This window comes from Eubalaena glacialis, chromosome 3, assembly GCF_028564815.1.
Source record: "Eubalaena glacialis isolate mEubGla1 chromosome 3, mEubGla1.1.hap2.+ XY, whole genome shotgun sequence".
NCBI classification, from domain to species: Eukaryota; Metazoa; Chordata; class Mammalia; order Artiodactyla; family Balaenidae; genus Eubalaena; species Eubalaena glacialis.
In genome coordinates this window covers 48898698-48919328 of record NC_083718.1, presented here as the reverse complement: position 1 = coordinate 48919328, position 20631 = coordinate 48898698, and the positions used below count along the sequence as shown (strand labels likewise).

The 20631-nt window shown below is 37.1% G+C and overlaps 1 protein-coding gene across 2 annotated transcripts in view; it reads left to right on the top strand.

Moving 5' to 3' along the window:
• The window catches only part of RNF2 (ring finger protein 2), a 52259-nt gene extending 32192 nt beyond the window's left edge, over positions 1 to 20067 (top strand). The window contains exons 2-7 of one of the 2 annotated variants that reach the window (XM_061185625.1): positions 7275 to 7363; positions 10052 to 10245; positions 10905 to 11120; positions 17535 to 17807; positions 18648 to 18819; positions 19173 to 20067. In XM_061185625.1, coding sequence (XP_061041608.1) covers positions 7277 to 7363; positions 10052 to 10245; positions 10905 to 11120; positions 17535 to 17807; positions 18648 to 18819; positions 19173 to 19274 — 1044 coding nt within the window. In that variant the 5' untranslated portion in view covers positions 7275 to 7276 and the 3' untranslated portion in view covers positions 19275 to 20067. The remainder of the gene's footprint in view (positions 1 to 7274; positions 7364 to 10051; positions 10246 to 10904; positions 11121 to 17534; positions 17808 to 18647; positions 18820 to 19172) is intronic. The other variant, XM_061185626.1, reaches the window with a different exon arrangement.
• The last annotated feature ends 564 nt before the right edge of the window (positions 20068 to 20631 follow it).

Below are 20631 nucleotides of genomic sequence, written 5' to 3'. Positions count from 1 at the left end.
CACAGTATTGTGGGGGCCTCCCTGTGACTAGGTCCTCCTGGAGTTTTTAACTCTCAGACGTGTCCACGCTGAGCTTCCTCCAACCATTTTTCAGTTATAGTTCAAGAGTTTCCTCTCTGACACTGCTTCCTACTGCGGTTTCAGTGCCTCAGTCTGCTCAGATATGTTGAGATTCCCTGTATTCTGTCTCTTCAATTTTGGGGCAGTGATTTGCCTTGTGTCCTCCTCTCACTTATGGATCCCAGAAGAGTAATTGATTTTTCAGTATGTTCAGCTTTTTACTTGTTAGGAGTGAATGGTAACTTACATGCAGAACTGGAAATGAAAGTCTAACCTTTTTCTTGTTTAAAAAAAGATAAGCTTACTAAATCTTTTTGTGTAGAATGCATAGGAGTTTTCGTCTCTTTTGCCTGCTCTGCTCTTTGCTTTATGGGTAGTCACTTCTTGAGGGTGTTGAATTGAAAAAGCTTTTGAAACCACATTGAACCTCCACAAAAGGACTTTGTGATCTACCATATGCGAAGATGTGGAAAGTCAGCATGAGTGCCAGGTATTTGTGGTCCTAAAAAGAGCATTCTGAATATCCTATTGCTGTTTCCCCTTCGGTTATTGAAGCTGTGAGCTTCCAAAATTTAGCTGTGACTAGATCTTTTCTCAAGATTTATTTTCTGTTTCTGTTACTGCTACTAAAGTTATCTTGTCCAAACTATAATGCTAACATTCTCTCCACAAATTTGAGCACCTACTTTGTGCAAGAAACATTTCTGTTTTGTTGGGGGTATCTTTTATTCAGAAATATAATTTAGGTGGGTATTGGGCCACAGGTAGACCTAGATCTTCTGTTGTGCTGCAAGGATCTTCAGGCAGTAGTCAACTGGGAAGCACATTCCTGTTGCTGGAAAGAATCCCTAAGATTACTTTGTCTGACACCTAATTTCCCTTCTTTGCTGGCTTCAACTCTACTCTCCATCCTTTCAGATTATAATTATTACGTAGGCCATCCATTCTTGTTCCTTTTCTCTTTCGTTGCTCTGTCTATATATTAGTAGTATCAGTACGTAGACGACTCCCAAATACCAGTCATCAAAATCACAATTTTTTCCCATCCGAAAAACAGAGTTAGGCTAAATGTCTTTTACATTCTTGGCTTGGGCAAGAGTGAGCTGCAGACAGAAATGCAGCTTCTCACTAAACCAAAGAAGAGGAAAGGTTATATATGATTTGGGGGAAGGGTAGAATTTAGGTTAAATTTAAATGAAAAAACATATTGACCTAAAGCAAAGAGGAACTAATGCTAGAGAGCTTATCTGTTCAGTAACTGCCAAAAGTAGAAATTTGAGCTTCCTAATTACATGTAGATAATGTGCTTTAGGCCAGAGTAGAATTTACAGCTTCCTCTGTATATGTGGATTGGATCTTGAGGCAAAAAATGGAATTTTTCATTCTCAGATCCCCTTTTGACCCTCCTTGGCCAGGTCACAGTAGAGGTCACTAAATATTGTTCAGATTTATTTACACTGCTGACATGTTCTTAAAAATTAAGATAGCAGTTTTGGTGATCAGCAAGACTGTACCCTTTCTTTGGTCTAGGATTACCTGCTGTATTATCTGATAAGATGGCATCCATGCAGTAGCATTTAAGACTCTAGCTACCAGGGAACATATGATTGATTGTAATACAGATTCAAACAGAAAGACTGGAAAATTTTTAAAACTCATGTAGATCCTAGTTTTCCAAATGATGATACCAGGAAGTTCTGGAACTACAACTAACTTGTGAATTACTTCCTGAATCTTAGTTGCCACAGGAATACAAGTATCCAAATCGGATATAATTTGGCTATGTTCAGGAGAACTGGCATCTCTAGAAAGAAGACTTTAAAAAAAATATATATATTTTGAGGAAAATATTTCATTTGACAGTTCCTATTAATTTGCTGGGGAAGCTTTCTAGAGACAGATGAAAGGAGTGTTCTGTTTATAGTTGACCCCAGGGTAACAGTGTTGAGACATGGGTTAGGATTTAGAATTCTTAGAAATTCCTCCTATCCTAGTAGTTTTAGTTCTCTGATAAATTCATTATGCTATTGTAGGATTTATGGTAGAAATAGTGGTACACGTATCTACAGGGAAGCTGTATTTAAAGGTAGTTCACTTTGAATTCAGTGAATTCTAGAGTCATCTTCAGAGCAGCATCATTGGTAGGTTTGGGGCCATTGTTCTTTACACACACACACACACACACACACACACACACACACACACATGCGTGCACACACACACATACACCACGCTTTATTTGCTAATATGGAGCAGTGCCTCTTCCAGATATTTTTCTGATTGCTGTATCTGCCAGTATCTTTATGAATAGGTCCTTGAAACTTAGAGGCTGAAGGATCTTTGATTTTTTTTTTTTTTATCTGAAGGATCATATGTTTGTTTTAGTTTGTAGTTTGTCAGTTTTCTAAAGGTCTTCTAACATTTTCTTTCAGCTCTGTGTTGGAAATCATCCAAATTTGCAGTTCTCTGTTCCATTTTTTTTTTAAATCCTGTATTTTAGATTTTAACCTATTAAGAAAAAGAAGGGGCAGGTTCTTTTTACATTGCCTCTTGGGTCTATCCCACAATACAGGTTGAACACCTTGAAGTCAGTTTCTTATGTCTCCTGTTTATCAGTCCATTCCTTGTTTGCAGCCTAGAATTTTAGTCTTAAGTTTTAAAGGAAGGGCACCAGAAAAGGCTTTATTTATCACCCTGGTTTTCTTGCTTTCTCTAGTCCCTGTTGAACGTTTTGCAAGGTTTTTTTTTTTCTTTTTTCCAGCCACTTTTCAACTATTTTTATTCATCTGAGGGACTACAAGTAAATGGAATCATTAATATAAGCCTGGGATTCCTGGATAGTTTCTTAATAGAATGAAATTCAGTAGCAGCCATTAGTCTGTCTGCCTTTTGGTTTTTTTTTTTTTTTTTTTTTAACATATATACAATTTTATTTGCTGATTATACCTTGATAAAGTGGGAAAATTACCAAAGGATTTGAATAGATACGTTTACAAAGAAGATATAAAAATTGTAAGAAACACATGAAAAGAAGCACAACTTCATCACTCATTAGAGAAATGCAAATCATGCCTTTTGGTTTTGGAAAGTCTTTTATTGTGACTGTTACCCCTAAACTGTATCTTAACTTAGTTTCCATTGGTTTACCTACCATTGTAGCAGTCTTAAGTGGGTATGGGTCATTGGTTATTTTCCTGGGGGAAGACCTTGGGGAAAGGATAGTTCATTTAGGATTCTAGGGGTGGCAGTAGAGGGGAACAGAGGGAATATAGGTAAAGGTGGTGATGCTAAAACATGATAATGTTGGATGCATAAGGAGGGCAGGTTTCAGATAATTTGAATGCTTTTTTTCTTTGGCCTTTGCTAGAGAATCTTTAAAGGGATGCTACTTTGGAGTTTGGGTTTAATTTTGGGGCCTCAGCATACCAGTCAAAAAGACTGACCAGGGGCTTCCCTGGTGGCGCAGTGGTTGAGAATCTGCCTGCCAATGCAGGGAACACGGGTTCGAGCCCTGGTCTGGGAGGATCCCACATGCCGCGGAGCAACTGGGCCCGTGAGCCACAGTTACTGAGCCTGCGCGTCTGGAGCCTGTGCTCCACAAGAAAAGAGGCCACAATAGTGAAGAGGCCCGCGCACCGCGATGAAGAGTGGCCCCCGCTTGCTGCAGCTGGAGAAAGCCCTCGCACAGAAACGAAGACCCAACACAGCCAAAAATAAATAAATAAATAAATAAAATTAAAAAAAAAAAAAAGACTGGCCATTGTGTATTTGGTACTTTTTTTCCTTTCTTTTCTAGAGCTTCTTTTAGTTGTATTATCTTTGACATGTCCAAAATTACCAGTAATAGCTAAGGTAGTTATAAACATCCTTGGAGAAATTGTGCCATCTAGCCTGGTAAGCAGAATAACTAGGATTATAATAGGAGTATATATAGGGGTAGGAGTTCTGCCAGGAGAAGTTTGTATTTTAGATGTAGAGAAACCCACATCAATACACAAACTACATACAATAAGGTCAAGTGATGCTTATAAAATGGTGGCTAGGGGGGGCTTCCCTGGTGGTGCAGTGGTTAAGAATCCGCCTGTCAATGCAGGGGACATGGATTCGAGCCCTCGTCGGGGAAGATCCCACATGCCGCGGAACAATGAAGCCTGTGCGCCACAGCTACTGAGCCTGTGCTCTAGAGGCCGCGAGCCACAACTACTGAGTCCACGTGCCACAACTACTGAAGCCCACGTGCCTAGAGCCCGTGCTCCGCGACAAGAGAAGCCACTGCAATGAGAAGCCTGTGCACCGCAATGAAGAGTAGCCCCCGCTTGTCACAACTAGAGAAAGCCCGCACACAGTAACGAAGACCCAATGCAGCCATAAATAAATAAATGAATGAATGAATGAATGGTGGCTAGGGACCATGATTTAGTCCCCAGAGTACAGAAATGTTAACCTTTAGCCCCAGAGTACAGAAATGAAGGAGAAAGTCCTCCTACATTAAACAAAATGGTCTCTCTTTTAGATAATCTCTTCACGAAGGCTTTTAGAGAGGCTTATGGCAAAGTTTTTTGCTCCAGAGAGCAGATACTGGTCTGTTGGGTCTCTTGTATCCATCAGTTTGACTAGATAGCAATTAGTAGAGTCTGTGCCATCATTTGATCCTCTGAAGATTGAATGATAGAGAAAAGACAGTATTTCATGAAGGAGAAGTTTTCTGTCACAAAATTCTTTCAACTTGTGATTCTCGCACTCAGGGAGATACTCAATGAACCACAGGCTACTAATCCTAGGATAACAAACTCAGCTAGATTAGTGACCAGAGCTCTGTGAAAAATTGCTCAGATTTCAGGCTACTGTTGGGGACACTGATCAGGAATCATGATGGAGCTGAAAGATAATTGTATTTCAAGCACAGAAGATTCAAGGAATGTTTGCTTGTTTGGGAGTCCACTAGTTCTGATAAGCAAAATGAGTGAGTCTTCAAGGTAGACTCAGTGGACAGCCTCAAAATTATAAACGAAAGCCATGACTCACCCAAATTTGAAAAATTTGAACATATTTATTTCAAATTTTTGCTTGCACAAGGGAGAAACTTCATGTGGAAATGTAGCTGTTTGTTGAAGAGACAATGTATATTGAATTTTAGAGGGGGCTAGAATTTAGGTTAAATTTCAGTGAAGTGCTTTTACTTATAAAAGCAAAGTAAGTTAATTGCTCATTGGGTGGGTTCTTGAGAGCAGGTATTTTTTAAAAAATTAATTATTTTTGGCTGCGTTGGGTCTTTGTTGCGGTGCGCGGGCTTCTCATTGTGGTGGCTTCTCTTGTTGCGGAGCACGGGCTCTACGCGCGTGGGCTTCAGTAGTTGTGGCGTACAGGCTCAGTAGTTGTGGGTCCCGGGCTCTAGAGTGCAGGCTCAGTAGTTGTGGTGCACGGGCTTAGTTGCTCGGCAGCATGTAGGATCTTCCTGGACCAGGGCCCGAACCCGTGTCCCCTGCATTGGCAGGCAGATTCTTAACCATTGTGCCAACAGGGAAGTCCGAGAGCAGGTATTTTTAAATGGTAGCTGCTAAAAGTGGGAAATTCAGCATCCTGGATACAAATAGATCATGTCCTTCATTGTTTATGTGCCAGTGTAGAATATATGCCATACTGTGATTGTGCAAGTTGTGTCTTTAGGCAAGTGTGGTATTTTTCTTTCTCACTATCTACTGGACGACTCTACCTCCCTCAGTGCTCCATTAAATAACTGGAACTCAGTGTGTGTAGCAGCTCCACTTCTCTTCTAACCCACACCTTCCTTCTGTGTTCTGTCTCAGTAAAGGATGGTTGCTTTCCTAAAATCTTATTTGACCCTTCCCTCTTAGACCAGTGTCGTATGTATCACGTAGTGATCTGTCTGATTCTTTCTCTCTGTCCGTGCTTTACTGTTTGGTTCAGATAGTTCATATCACTAAGGTTTTTTAACAGCCTCCTCATTGTTCTTACTGCTAGTTGCTTTCTATTCTGTCTTCTGCATACTGCTTGAATTTCTTTGAAACTATTTGGTCATGTCACTCTCTTGTTTAAAACTGCCAGTGGCTTCCAAACTTATACATACATACATGTTGCTCGGCTTTGCCTGGAACCCTGTTTCTTTTGTACTCCCATCCCAGTGTAGTATTTTTTTTTAAAGCTGTTTAATCTCCATTTAAGCCTTCCCTGACTCCTTAAATTTCCTGATCCTTCTCTGTAATTCCATATTGTTTTTTCCGTGGTTGCTTAGATTCGATCTTGTCAGTTTGTAGTTTAGCTGTTTACACACATTTCTTTCTTTATAGGCTATGAATTCTGAGGCAAGGACCTAGAGCAATTCTGCTTGGCCAATAATAGATGCTTACTAAATACTTGAATGATTGGAGCCTCTTCCTTTGCCCTAGAGGAGTTAGTTGTCTAAGACCATCTTCCTTACATGTATACTAGATCTCGTCCCCCTATTGAAAGACAGGCAGAGAAGTTGGCCGTACATTGTTCATTCATAACAAGAGGAAAGTCACAGTGGTGAGGAGACCTTGAAATTGTGTCAAATGGTGAGCAGTAGGAGGAACTAGGACATTTAGCCGGAAGTAAAGAAAAATCAGGTGGAATATGATAACAGTGTCCAGATATTTGAAAGACTGTTGTGTAGAGAAATTATTCGACTTAGTTTGCCTCCAGAGGACAGCTGTAAGGTGAATAGGAAGCAGTTTTGGGCTCATCATTAGGAGGAGATAAGCTGACTTATTAGAAAAGGGATTTTTCATGAGTGGAGCTGTGAAAGTAGAGGCAGAATGACCTGTGGCTTAAAGTGCTTTAAAGTAGATTTTGTATCTTTGGCAAAAGTTGGACTAGATGGCCGTGCTGCAGAGTCTGAGATTTTCCTGACATTTCTAAGTTCCATGACTACCAGTTTCAGAAAGATACTTCTTATTTTGGGTGAAGAGAGTTTCCTATACATCAGTAATAATTAAGCATTCTCTGTGTGCGAGCTGTTAGGCATTCAGAGATCAGTGATAACTTCTTGCTCTCAAGTAGCTTGTATTTATAAATGGAAAGATTCTTGAGCTTTTCTTCTTTTTCATTCTTGAGGAGCCAGTGTGTAATTTCTGTTGGTTTTACTCTCAGGATTTACAATGTCTAAAATTTAGTTTTGAGATTTACTTCCCTTTCAGATACTAAAATTGTTTTTCTCTCTTCTTTATTCCTAGCAATGTCTCAGGCTGTGCAGACAAACGGAACTCAACCATTAAGCAAAACATGGGAACTCAGTTTATATGAATTACAACGAACACCTCAGGTAATGTAGATTAAGATAACTTAGGGGAAATATGAGACATATATAAACTGGGATATAGTTTTAGAAAGTGAAAACTTGAAAGAACATAACAGTAATAATAAATTTATGTACAGTTCTAATTTATGTATGTTTGGTTGACACTTCATTTCTTGAACAAATAATTTGAGTGCATATTCTATACCAGGTACTAAGCTAGGCAATAGGTAAAGTGGTGAATAAAACAGATGTGGCACCAGCCCAGGGAGTTTATGGACATCAAACAAGTAAATTACACATACGAGAAGTTATGTAAAGGGAAGGTCCTTAATGTTGTAATAAATAATAACGGGAGAACCAGGGAAGACTATTTTGAGAAGGTGAAGATGGGAAAGACTGGGAGAGGAACAGGTTTGAAGGAGAGAAACATGCTTAAAACTGAAGTCATTTTCAGTTTGAAATGCCTATAAGACAAGTAGAGATGCTACCTAGGGGTCTGGACTAAATATAAAGTTTTAGGACTTGTCAGTACATTTTAAGCATGAGAATGCCAGAGCACCTAGAGAGATGAGCAGAAGGCCCGGAACTTCATCCAGAGGAGCGTCAACATTTAGAAATTAAGTAATGGAAAAGGAGCCAGCAAAGGAGACTGAGAAGGAACGGCTAAAGAAAAGTAAGGAAAAATGGAAGATGAAGTGAGGGGATCAAAACATAGGACAAAGTGTTTCAAGGAGGATGCAGTTACTGTGTTCAGTACTACTGAGAGGATGAGTAAGATGAAGATTACAAAAGTGAGCATTAGAGTTGACAGTATATACTTGGTGACCTTGACCAGAGTAGATTCACTTGAGTAGGTTCTGCTGTGTTAAAGGGGAGGGGGAGGTGAAAATGAATAGATAATGTTTCAGAGAAGTTTGGCTGTGCAGAGAAGCAGAGAAATGGAGTGAAAACTTGAGGGCAACATAGAATCGGGAAGTTATTTAAATTTTGTTTTGTTAATAAGATGAGAGATGGAACCACCCTCACCCTACCCTCCTCTACACACAGCTGTAAGCTCATCATTCACATTTCACTATGCAGCAACCCTATATTAATCTAGGCTGATTTAGTGAAGAGGGAGAGATTGCTGAAGTCTGAGATCAAATAGAATAATCCAAAGAGGTATATACTTGAGAAGGTAGGAAGGAATGGACATGTGATAGGAAGAGGTGTACTTTCTCCTTGTAAGAAGAAAGGAAAATGCTTTATAAAGATTTGGTAGAGAGAAAACGAGAGTTCTTTAAATGAAGTTTGAGGAAAGGTAATTAATCTATTGAACATTTAGGTGGTAGGTCTGCAGATAGAAGAAAAGTTGTAAAATAGTGTAGTGAAAAGAAAAATGAGTTTTTAGTGATATCAGTCTGGTTGTGTGATTCCTCCCTTTCTTTCCCCTGCAGTGCTATGCAGATGCACAGGTATAGTCATGGAAAATATGGATGGATGGTTTATCCAGGGTTCAGATTTTGCTAGGCAAATTCTAAAGAGGAAGAGGGGAGCAGACTTGATTACTAGTTGGATCATCATCATACTCTCCGTGTGATTTATAAAATCGAGGTTATAATTCCTAAATCAAAAGTTTGTGTATATATTAAACTAAGTAAAATACAGAAAGTGCTTTATATAGAGAGGTTGAAACATAATGGATACTTGATAATGGGCAAAATCTATAGTTTCGATGTCTTTCCTTGTGGGGTCATCAATCTTTGACCCTATAGAGAAAACACAAGTACGATGGAGAGCCAGTGGAGACAGGAAGTGTCAGTAACATATGGGAAGCCCCTTATTCTACCTGCATCTTCCTTTTCAGTGGCCACATACTAGACCTCTTTCCTCAATCCATAGGAGCCTGTATTGGTGCCTTTAGAGCTACATAATCTTTGTTCTCAGTGCCACCTTGTGGGAAGGGTGAGTAGTGGTAGTGGCAAAGAAAGTAGGAGTCACTAATCTGTGCATTTGGGAGGTTTGTCCTGAATTCTGCATTGGAACTCCAAATGCATTTTCGCACTGAAAACGTTTTTAGACATGACAATTAGAAATACTAATACTTTTTATACTTCAGAGGTGCTATGGTTTAAATCAGTTTGTAGGTTAGCTTGAGAACCTGACCACTTTGTATAAAACTGCTCTGTGGATCAAGACTTTTTAAGGTTCAAAAGGTGATTTTAATATTAAATCCTGTTAAGCTGTGTATAAATAGAGAATACTTGTATTTGAATTTTAATGGATGGCATGAAATGTATAGTTTATTATCAAAATGGTGCAGTTTTGCAGATGGAAGAATTTTTAGGGTTCATGTAGCTTAACTTCCTCATTTTGCAGGTAAGAAGACAATGTTAAAACTAATTATTTAGTGTCACAAAGCTAGTTGTAGAACTAATAGAACCTAAGCCATCTAATTCCATATTCAATGCTTTTTTTATTACTATACCAGCGTAATTTAGCATTAGTTATCTTTTAAATATATAATATGTTATCTTTAGCATTAAAATAAGGGCATTTGTATAATGCTTTGGTGCTGGGGCTGAGGGGAGTTGGAGGAGATTATAGCTAAAACAAGATTGGTTGTGAGTTGACAGTGATGGTGACTGGGTGATGGGTATATAGATGTTCATTTTTGTCATTTTCTATATTCTTACGTTTGAACTTGTCCATAATTTTTTTTTTTTAAATTAGGTAGCATTTAATTTTAAAGTGATGCTTTTACAGGAGGCAATAACGGATGGCTTGGAAATTGTGGTTTCACCTCGAAGTCTACACAGTGAGTTAATGTGCCCAATTTGTTTGGATATGTTGAAGAACACCATGACTACAAAAGAGTGTTTACATCGTTTTTGTGCAGACTGCATTATCACAGCCCTCAGAAGTGGGTATGTTAAAATGAATTATGCCAGGTACTTAAATTATACGAGGTCAGTGTTGTAGTGCTCTGTGGGTTTTGAGAAATGCATTTTCTATAAGTGTTCGTTTGAGAATTGGAAATTTATCTACAGTCTAGGTTTTAATTTTTGGAGAATCTTTGTTTTGAAACAGTTGATTTTGTATAGTTTTAGAAGCTTTTTAGGATGAGTTTTTGTTTTGAGGAAATTACAAAGCATGAAACCATGATTTTCTCACTTCTTAAGTATATAAAATAATATCTTGATGAATGCTATTTTAGTAAAATAATTCATAACGTATAAATTAATATATATTAGTGGATAGTTTTTCCATGTATAGCATGGATATCAGAAACGGGAAATTTAGGAAGGGATAGATTTTTATTTCTAAAATGGTTATATATAATTTATCATGGGGAAGTATTTAGTTTTTTCTCTATTGGCAAGTAGTATGGAGAGTCTCAGGTTTCAAAAATCTTGCTTAGTCACTAGTCAGATATTCAAGGAAAGTCAGGTTAATCAGTTTAAATTTCTGTGACTTAGTAAAGCTATTGGAATAAAGATGATAATTATCTGGAAGCTGGCTATTTTTGTCTTTAGCCCAAAGATACTGGCATTATTTACATTTTCTTTTCTCTCTTTTTATTTAGCAATAAAGAATGCCCTACCTGTCGGAAAAAGCTAGTTTCCAAAAGATCACTAAGACCAGACCCAAACTTTGATGCACTCATCAGCAAAATTTATCCAAGTCGTGATGAGTATGAAGCTCATCAAGAAAGAGTATTAGCCAGGATCAACAAGCACAATAATCAGCAAGCGCTCAGTCACAGCATCGAGGAAGGACTGAAGATACAGGCCATGAACAGGTACATGGGAGAGAAGGGCAGGCAGGGCAGCCGTTTTTCCAAATAATTTATTAAATACTGAATTAACACCCTCCATTTTGAAAAAGATAAAATGCAGTAACAAATAGTAGTTCTGTGTGGTTACCTTTTCTGGAAGGTATAAAATATGTCTCTAGGCATAATACAGTATTCCATTTAAAGTACTAGAGTCTTAAAACAAAACAAAACAAAACAAATACCCTCTCTTATACCCACTTCTCCATCCACTTACCATTGTATTTCTCCTCTTCTCTTTAAAAGAGTTGTCTGTGCTTACTATAGCCAATACTTCTACTGTCCCATTTTGAACTCCCCCAGTCAGGCTTTATCCCCATGCCTCATATCACCCTTGTTGAAGTTACCATTGACCTCCACATTGCAAAACCCAGTTGCTGATTCTCAGATCTCATCTTACTTAGCAGCATTTTACACAGTTAATTTCTCTTTTCTCTTTGACTGGTTTTCTTCCGCTGGCTTTCAAGAGACGATATTCTCCTGGTTCCCTTTGTATGTCGTTAGCTGTTCCTTATCTCAGACTTAACATGTTCAGTACTGAACTTGTAATTCTTATCCCCTACTTCTCTTCATTCTTGCTCATTTTAGTTGATGGCAACTCCATCATCCTACTTGCTTTAGCCAAAAACTTCGGAGTTACCTTTAACCTCTCTCTTTTTTTCCCAGTCTGTGTTCCAGTTTGTGAATAAATATATTTTTAGCTTTTTCCATAATATATCCAGATTGGTCTAGGCAACCACCATCTTTCATTTGAAAGTGTTGAAATAGCCTGCTAATTGGTCTTTCAACTTTCCATGCTTACCTCCACATTGTCTGTTCTCAGCACAGCAGCCAGAGTGATAAATTGGAAGTCAGGTCATAGTTCTCCTTTGCTTTGAAGCCTCTAATAGCGTCTATTCACATTCAGGTTAAAAGACTTTAATGATAGCTTCCAAGACCCTGTATAATCTGAGCACTTTCCTCACCCCTGTTCTCTTTTCTGCTCTGACATCTCCTAATATGTTTAGGCCTCAGGGAGAGTCAGCATCTTCCAAAGCCACATCCCAATAAAGCCAGCCACCAATAAAGCCACATCCCAATCTAGTGGCTTTCACCTTGGCTGAATATCAGAATCACTTGGAAAGCTTTTAAATCCTAGGGCCTCAAAGGTATCACTCCAGACTAAGTAAATCAAAATCTTTGATTGGGGTACAGGCATTCGTATTTTAAAGGTTCCAGAAGTGGTTCTGAAGAGCAAACTTTTAGTCTTTTACCAGGAGAAAGAATCCCCTTCGTAAAATCCTTTATAGATAGACCTTTGATTTTGCTTGAACATTTCTAGTGGTGGGAATATGTGATAGAAGCTTTTTTCATTTGTTAATAACTTTATTAAAGCTTCTTGGCTGTTTTTGAGACTTAGCAAGCTTGTTTCTGCCTCAGGGCCTTTATACTTACTGTTCTCTCTTTCAGGAACCCTCTTCTTCTAGATAGTCCACATGGCACACACTCATTCTTCAGGTGTCTGCTAAGTTCCCGTCTTCCACCCCAGGACTCCATACTTTCTTACCCTCTCTGCCTCATTTTTCTTCATAGCACTTATCATTCTCTGAACATGTGTGTGTTATTTGCTGCACTAGAATAATATAAGCCCTAAGAGGGTAGAGACTGTGTATTATTGATTCTTATAACACCAGTACATAGAACTACGTTTGGCTTAAAGTAAATAAGTAAATAGTTTTGTATGAATATATATTTTTTTAAAGTTCTTCCCTTATATTGAATTAAAATTAGTCTTTTGTGTGTAGCAGTCTTGATGTGTCTTTGTCAAAATACTTATGTTGGATTCTATACTTATTTCAGATTCTGCTTCTATCTACTAGTCCTCAGATAATTTCATATAAATATACATTCTTATATGCTCCTCTAAAGGCTAAATATTTACGTTCCTAATTTCTTTTATTCCTCATATGACATTCAAGTTTGTTGGTGTATAATTCTTGAAATGCTATCTCTAGAACAGTATGTAGTGTTATGGTTATGATTTGATAAATGCGGGATATGATAGGCTATTGATCTACCTCCATTATCTGAACATTATTTTGTGAATGCTGCCTGAAATTACATTAATCTAGCTCTGTTCTTTGGAAAGAAGGGTGAGGTAAAAATAAATACATTAGACAAGTAACCCTGTTGAGTTTTTTGTTTGTTTCATTATTTTGGTCTTTCGTATCACAGTAGAAAATTATGATAAAAAACATAAAATTTACCATATTCAGCATTTTTAAATATACAGTGCAGTATTGTAAGTACATTCACACAGTTGTACAACCAATTTCCAGAACTCTTTTCATCTTATAAAACAAACTCTGTACCCATTAAGCGACAGTTCCTCATTTCTTCCTCCTCTCCTCAGCTCCTGGTAACCACCATTCTACTTTGTGTTTCTGTGATTTTGATTACTTTAAATACCTCATATATGTGGAATCATACAGTATTTGTCTTTCTGTGATTGGCTTAATGTCTTCAAAGTTTATCCATGTTGTAGCACCTGCAGAATTTCCTTCCTTTTTAAGACTAATATTCCATTGTATGTGTTCACATTATTTTTTTTTTATAAATTTATTTATTTTTGGCTGCGTTGGGTCTTTGTTGCTGCGTGCAGGCTTTCTCTAGTTGCGGTGAGCGGGGGCTACTCTTCATTGCAATGTGCGTGCTTCTCATTGTGGTGGCTTCTCTCGTTGCGGTGGCTTCTATTGTTGCGGAGCAGGGGCTCTAGGCATGCGGGCTTCAGTAGTTGTGGTGTGCAGGCTCAGTAGTTGTGGTTCGCGGGCTCTAGAGCGCAGGCTCAGTAGTTGTGGCACACGGGCTTAGTTGCTGTGCGGCATGTGAGATCTTCTAGGACTAGGGATCGAACCTGTGTCCCCTGCATTGTCCGGCAGATTCTTAACCAGTGTGCCACCAGGGAAGTCCCAGTGTTCATATATTTTTGAATCATAGTTTTGTCAATTAACATATTAGTCACCCCCTCTTAATTTTGAAATGCTGTATAGATTTCATAAACAGTATTTTATTTTCTTGGGAAAAAAAAAAGTTCTTGAGCATCTTTCCTAAGCAAGGATGCTCACTCTCACCACTTCTATTCAACATGGTATTGGAAGTCCTAGCCACAGCAGTCAAAAAAAAAAGAAAGAGAGGGAGGGAGGGTATCCAAATAGGAAGGGAAGAGGTAAAATTATCATTATATGCAAATGACATAATACTCTATAGAAAACCGTAAAGACTCCACACAAAAACTATTAGAACTAATAAATGAATTCAGCAGAGTAGCAGGATACAAGATTAATATACAGAAATCTGTTGCATTTATTTACACTAACAACGAAATATCAGAAAGAGAAAGTAGCAAAACAGAACAATCCTGTTTAAAATTGCGTCAAAAAAAAAAACAACCCTAGGAATAAATTTAGCCAAGGAAGTAAAAGACCTATATGCTGAGAACTATAAAATTGATAAAGGAAATAGAAGATGATTCAAAGAAATGGAAAGACATCCCATGTTCTTGAATTGGAAGAATTAATATTGTTAAAATGGGCATACTACTCAAAGCAGTCTACACATTTAACGCTATCCCTATCAAATTACCCATGACATTTTTCACAGAACTAGAATAAATAATCCTAAAATTTATATCAAACCACAAAAGACTTAGAATTGCCAAAGCAGTCCTGAGGAAAAAGAACAAAGCTGGAGGCATAACCCTCCCAGACTTCCGTTAAGACTACAAAGCTAGAGTTATGAAAACAGCATGGTACTGGTGCAAAAACAGACATACAAATCAGTGGAACAGAATAAAGAGCCCAGAAATAAACCCACACAACCTGTGGTCAACTAATCTTTGACAAAGAAGGCAAGAATATACAATGGAGAAAAGAGTTTCTTTAGCAAGTGGTGTTGGGAAAGCTGGACAGCCACATGTAAATCAATGCAGTTAGAACATTCCTTCACACCATACACAAAAATAAACTAAAAATGTCTTAACGACTTAAATATAAGACATGACACGATAAAACTCCTAGAAGAGAGTATAGGCAAAACATTCTCTGATGTAAATTATAGCAATATTTTTTTAGATCAGTCTCCCAAGGCAAAATAAATAAAAGCAAAAGTAAACAAATGAGACCTAATCAAACTTATAAGCTTTTGCACAGCAAAGGAAACCATAAACAAAACAAAAAGGCAGTGTACGGACTGGGAGAAAATAGTTGCAAATGATGACACTGACAAGGGCTTAATTTCAAAAATATATAAACACCTCATACAACTCAGTATCAAAAATCAAACAACCCAATCAAAAAATGGACAGAAGACCTAAATAGGCATTTCTCCAAAGAAGACATACAGGTAGCGAGCAGGCACATGAAAAGATGCTCAACATCACTGATGATTAGAGAAATGCAAATAAAAACTACAATGAGGTATCACCTTACTCTGATCTGAATGGCCATCATCAAAAAGTCTACAAATAATAAATGCTGGAGAAGGTGTGGAGAAAAGGGAACCAGCCCTCTTACACTGTTGGTGGAAATGTAAATTGGTGCAGCCACTATGGAGAACAGTATGGAGGTTCCTTAAAAAACTAAAAATAGAGTTACTATATGATCCGGCAGTCCCACTCCGGGGCATATATCCAGAAAAGGTGAAAACTAATTCGAAAAGATACATGCATCCCAATGTTCATTGTAGCACTGTTTACATTAGTCAAGACATGGAAGCAACCTAAGTGTCCATAACAGATGAATGGATAAAGAAGGTGTGATACATACACACACACACACACACACACACACACACACACACTCTCTGGAATATTAGCCATAAAAAATGAAATACTGTCATTCGTAGCAAAAGTGGAGATTATCATACTGAGTGAAGTAAGTCAGACAGAGAAAGACAACTATATGATATCACTTATATGTGGAATCTAAAAAATAATACACATGAACTTATTTACAAAACAGACTCATGGACATGGAGAACAAACTTATATTTACCAAAGGGGAAAAGGGGAGGGGGAGGGATAAATTAGAGGAGTATAGGTTTAACAGATACGCACCACTATATATGAAATAGATAAACAACAAGGATTTAGTGTATATAGCACAAGAAACTATATTCAATATCTTGTAATAACCTATAATGGAAAAGAATCTGAAAAAGAATTGTATATACATATGTATGTATGTATGTATGTGTGTGTATAACTTACTTTACTGTACACCCAGAACTAACACAGGATTGTAAATCAACTATAGTTCAATTTAAAAAAAAAGTTCTTGAGCATCTTTCCCAAACAGTGGGCTATTATTTCCTTGTTCTGGCAATAAAAATGTAGTAATGACACTGTTCTTAGAAGTGCATGTCGTTCTTTCATATTTCTTTTTCATCACATATTCCCTCCTTTTTTCTTGTATATACAGCTGGAGAGGCAATACATATGGTAGAAAGAATGTGTATCATGTTCTTCCTCTGGTTCTGGTGCTTACTAGCTTATAACCATGGGCCTTGGACCTCAGTTTCATTGGTTTTTCTCACTTATAAAATGATAATAACGTTAACTGCCTTGATAGTTGTTTTGATGGGTAAATAAGGTGTATACACAAAGTACCTTGCCCAGTACTGGTTTTTAGTATTTGAGCTTGTTAGAGAGCTGCTTCTGTATTTATGCTCCATATTTAGATACCATCTCATCTTCTGCGTTGGAATAATTTTGCATTGCATTAGCAGACTTTGGGTGAGGTCAGCAGCGGGCAGGTAGTGCTTACCATTCCTCTTAAATCCTGTTTCCTTAAGAAATTCTAATTAAAAAGGCATAAATATCTTCCCTCAGAACTGTAAATTTTTCATAATTGAATTATGCCTTTCTTTAGATTTAAAATCTCATAATAAAGGAAATTATCAAAATATAAGTATTTGTCAATAATTCCTATAATCAATAAAGAAAATTTTTAAGGGAATATAAACATTTGTTTAATTTATTCAAATGTTTGCCTGTGTATGAGTGACGTTCCCTAGACCTTTCAGGGACATGTGGGAAATAAATGACATTATTCAACTTAGAGCAAATTCAGGTATCAAGATGTTTTTAGAATTTAGTTTTTGGGGTTTTTTTTTGTTTGTTTTTTTGTTTTTTTTGGCCACGCTGCGTGGCTTGTGGGATCTCAGTTCCCCGACCAGGGATTGAACCCGGGCCATGGCAGTAAAAGCCCGGAATCCTAACGACTAGGCCACCAGGGAACTTAGAATTTAGTAAATTCAGTAAACATACTTCAAAATTGATGCATTGAAAAGGCCTAAATGAAGATGTCATGCAACCCGGTTTTTTGTTTTGTTTTCCTTAACTAGATTACAGCGAGGCAAGAAACAACAGATTGAAAATGGTAGTGGAGCAGAAGACAATGGAGACAGTTCTCACTGTAGTAATGCATCCACACATAGCAATCAGGAAGCAGGACCTAGTAACAAACGGACCAAAACATCTGATGATTCTGGGCTTGAGCTTGATAATAACAATGCAACAGTGGCAATTGATCCAGTAATGGATGGTGCTAGTGAAATTGAATTAGTATTCAGGCCTCATCCCACACTTATGGAAAAAGATGACAGTGCACAGACAAGGTAAGCGTGTGGGTTAGTTTCAGATTATCTGAATTTAGAATGTAAGGAGTTAAAAGGCAATTTTAGATAAGAATTAAGGGTGATATTTGTCATCCCATTGATTGCCAGGGTTTGGTTGGATATTTTGGCTGCCTGCATTGTTGTTTTTGTCTTTCCTCATGTGCTTCCCACCCACAGTTGCATATCTGAAAGGAATGACCCTTCTAGGTAGAGGAGGAGAAAGGATCATTTAAATTTCTTAACAATGATGCTAGGGTGCCAGTAGGATCTAAAATTCATGCTGGCCAGGATGGCTGCTTTACCACTATATAACTCTAGAGAGCCTGCCCTTGAGTGCATATAAGCATCAAATATTTGTTGAGTGAGTGAGTAAATGGTATACGATGCTTTAAAAAACGAGTAGCACTTCAGTGCTTAGTCTTAAAAACCTAAAATTTATTAATTCTTAGACAAGAAGAAATTTGCTCATATTCTTAGTATTCTTCTTGCTGCTGTAGACTCAAAACTCTGATCATTGGGGTTGAGGGGTATGTTCTTTTTTTTCCTCTCAGTACAGTGTTATTTCTATTTGATTCTTGTCATTTTATGTCATATTTTATGGATGGCAAGGTAGGTAGAGCTTTCATGGCCTGGTAGATAGTGAGCTTGTACTTCTCCTGTTTCTGTACCTTTTCGATAAGAAATTTTTAGATAATAGAGGAATAAATTTCTGATATTATTTTGTCAGTAATTGAGACATTTTACATTTTATATACCTTTTTAGAAATGTATTAGTTTTATAATTTATGTATAGTTTACCACTAATCTAGAAATTAAGGTTTTAATGATTTATTTTTCCAGATACATAAAGACTTCAGGTAATGCCACTGTTGATCACTTATCCAAGTATCTGGCTGTGAGGTTAGCTTTAGAAGAACTTCGAAGCAAAGGAGAATCAAACCAGATGAACCTTGATACAGCCAGTGAGAAGCAGTATACCATTTACATAGCAACAGCCAGTGGCCAGTTCACTGTAAGTATTTAAAATAATAGGCTGTTGAAATTGGGAGTACATTGATCATCTGAGAGTGGCAGGTTGTGGGGTGGGGCCTAATAAAATGGTACAGACCCTGGAAGAAGGAGAAATTGCAACAGGTAGTTAACTTGATACATCCTTTGTTCTTTTATGAATAGTATAAGTGACAACAAGTTTATCTTAAGATTTTTTTTAAGATGGACTTTTTTTTTAATTGGGGTATAGTTGTTTTACAGTGTTGTGCTAAGATGGACTTTTTTGTTTGTTCCATCTCACAATTTTGTGCTTTGAGCAGTTTTCATAATTCTTTCTTTCTTTTTTTTGTTTTGTTTTGTTTTGTTTTGTTTTAGGTGTTAAATGGCTCTTTTTCTTTGGAATTGGTCAGTGAGAAATACTGGAAGGTGAACAAACCCATGGAACTTTATTATGCACCCACAAAGGAGCACAAATGAGCTTTTACTAAAACCAATTCTGAGAATGAACTTTTTTATAGCCTATTTCTTTAATATTAAAGATGTACCGTCATTACTTTTATGGACAGAACATTGGATATGTTGTTCAGTTTTCTTTCTGAGCCAGATTCGTTTACACTATTAGAATCTTTTCCCCTTAATTTAAGATATCCTTTTTTGGAAGGGACTGCAGTTATTCAGTACTTTTTCTTTCCTTTTAAAACTATATCTAGGATGTATGTTTTCACAAAGTGTGGTTCCATTTGGAGCATCTTGGAGCTTTTGACCCAGGAATTTTTCATAGTTCTGTATTCTTAAGTGAAGATTCAGTTGGCCGTCCTTTCCCCTCCCCTCAAAAGTTTTTTAGGCCTACAGAATGTTAAATAATATGTATTTTGACTTTTTTTCCTTGAGTCTTGTATATTTATAGTTTTCTATATAAGCTGTAGTATCTTCATGAAGACCAAGGCTCAAATTTACTGTGCGTAAAAAACAATTCTCATAGGATTATTATTTTCATGGTGTTTTCTTCCATAATATCTCATTTTTTTAAAAAAAAGTTCTTTATGAACTTAATGTCCATTGTCATGCAATGTTATTTTCTTCCATTTTTTTCTCTCTAATTTTGGAATTTCTGATCCTGGGAAAGAGAACCAAACAAGATCTCAAGTTCTGTGAGAACTTGGTTCATTCACAGATTTCATTGAAGAAACAAAAATTAAATTGGTCTTATGTAGTCTTCAAGTGTATATTTAAAGAAGTCTTTTTTTGCGTTAGTTCTACTGTCACCTCAGTTCCTTTATTATGTGTTATGTTTTTTCCTATTAAAATACCAGAGACATGGAGATATTTTGCACTTTAGCCTTGATGAAAAGTACAAGATATGTTCAAAGCTTCCCTAATTCTTTTCTTATTGGTAGCCACATAAGTTTCAAAAATAACATGGCACATAGAAGTAACTAACAATGGGGAAAAATTTGCTTCTGTTTGAAAAGTGTGTTTAGCATTTTGGGTTGCCATATCAGTTTATAAATTTGGTGCTCCGCTAATTATACTCTTTCTAGAGAAGCAAGTTAATGGAGCTTGAGCCCTGCCTTGATGTGTAGTGAAAGATAATTCTGTAGAAGAATGTCAGCCAGCATGGTAAAGTTGTTCTACTCTTCTTAATTTAGTTTTATATTGAAGGACAGTGTTTGGTGTTTAGAGCCAAAAGGCTTTATGATTACAGGTCAGAAGTAAGATTGACTTGCGTTTTATTTTTCGTCCCTGTCCTGATTCCAGGTATGTTTCCAAGTTTATATTATCACAGTATTTACAAAAACATGTTTGCATTGAGAATTAACCATAAAAGGTTTTT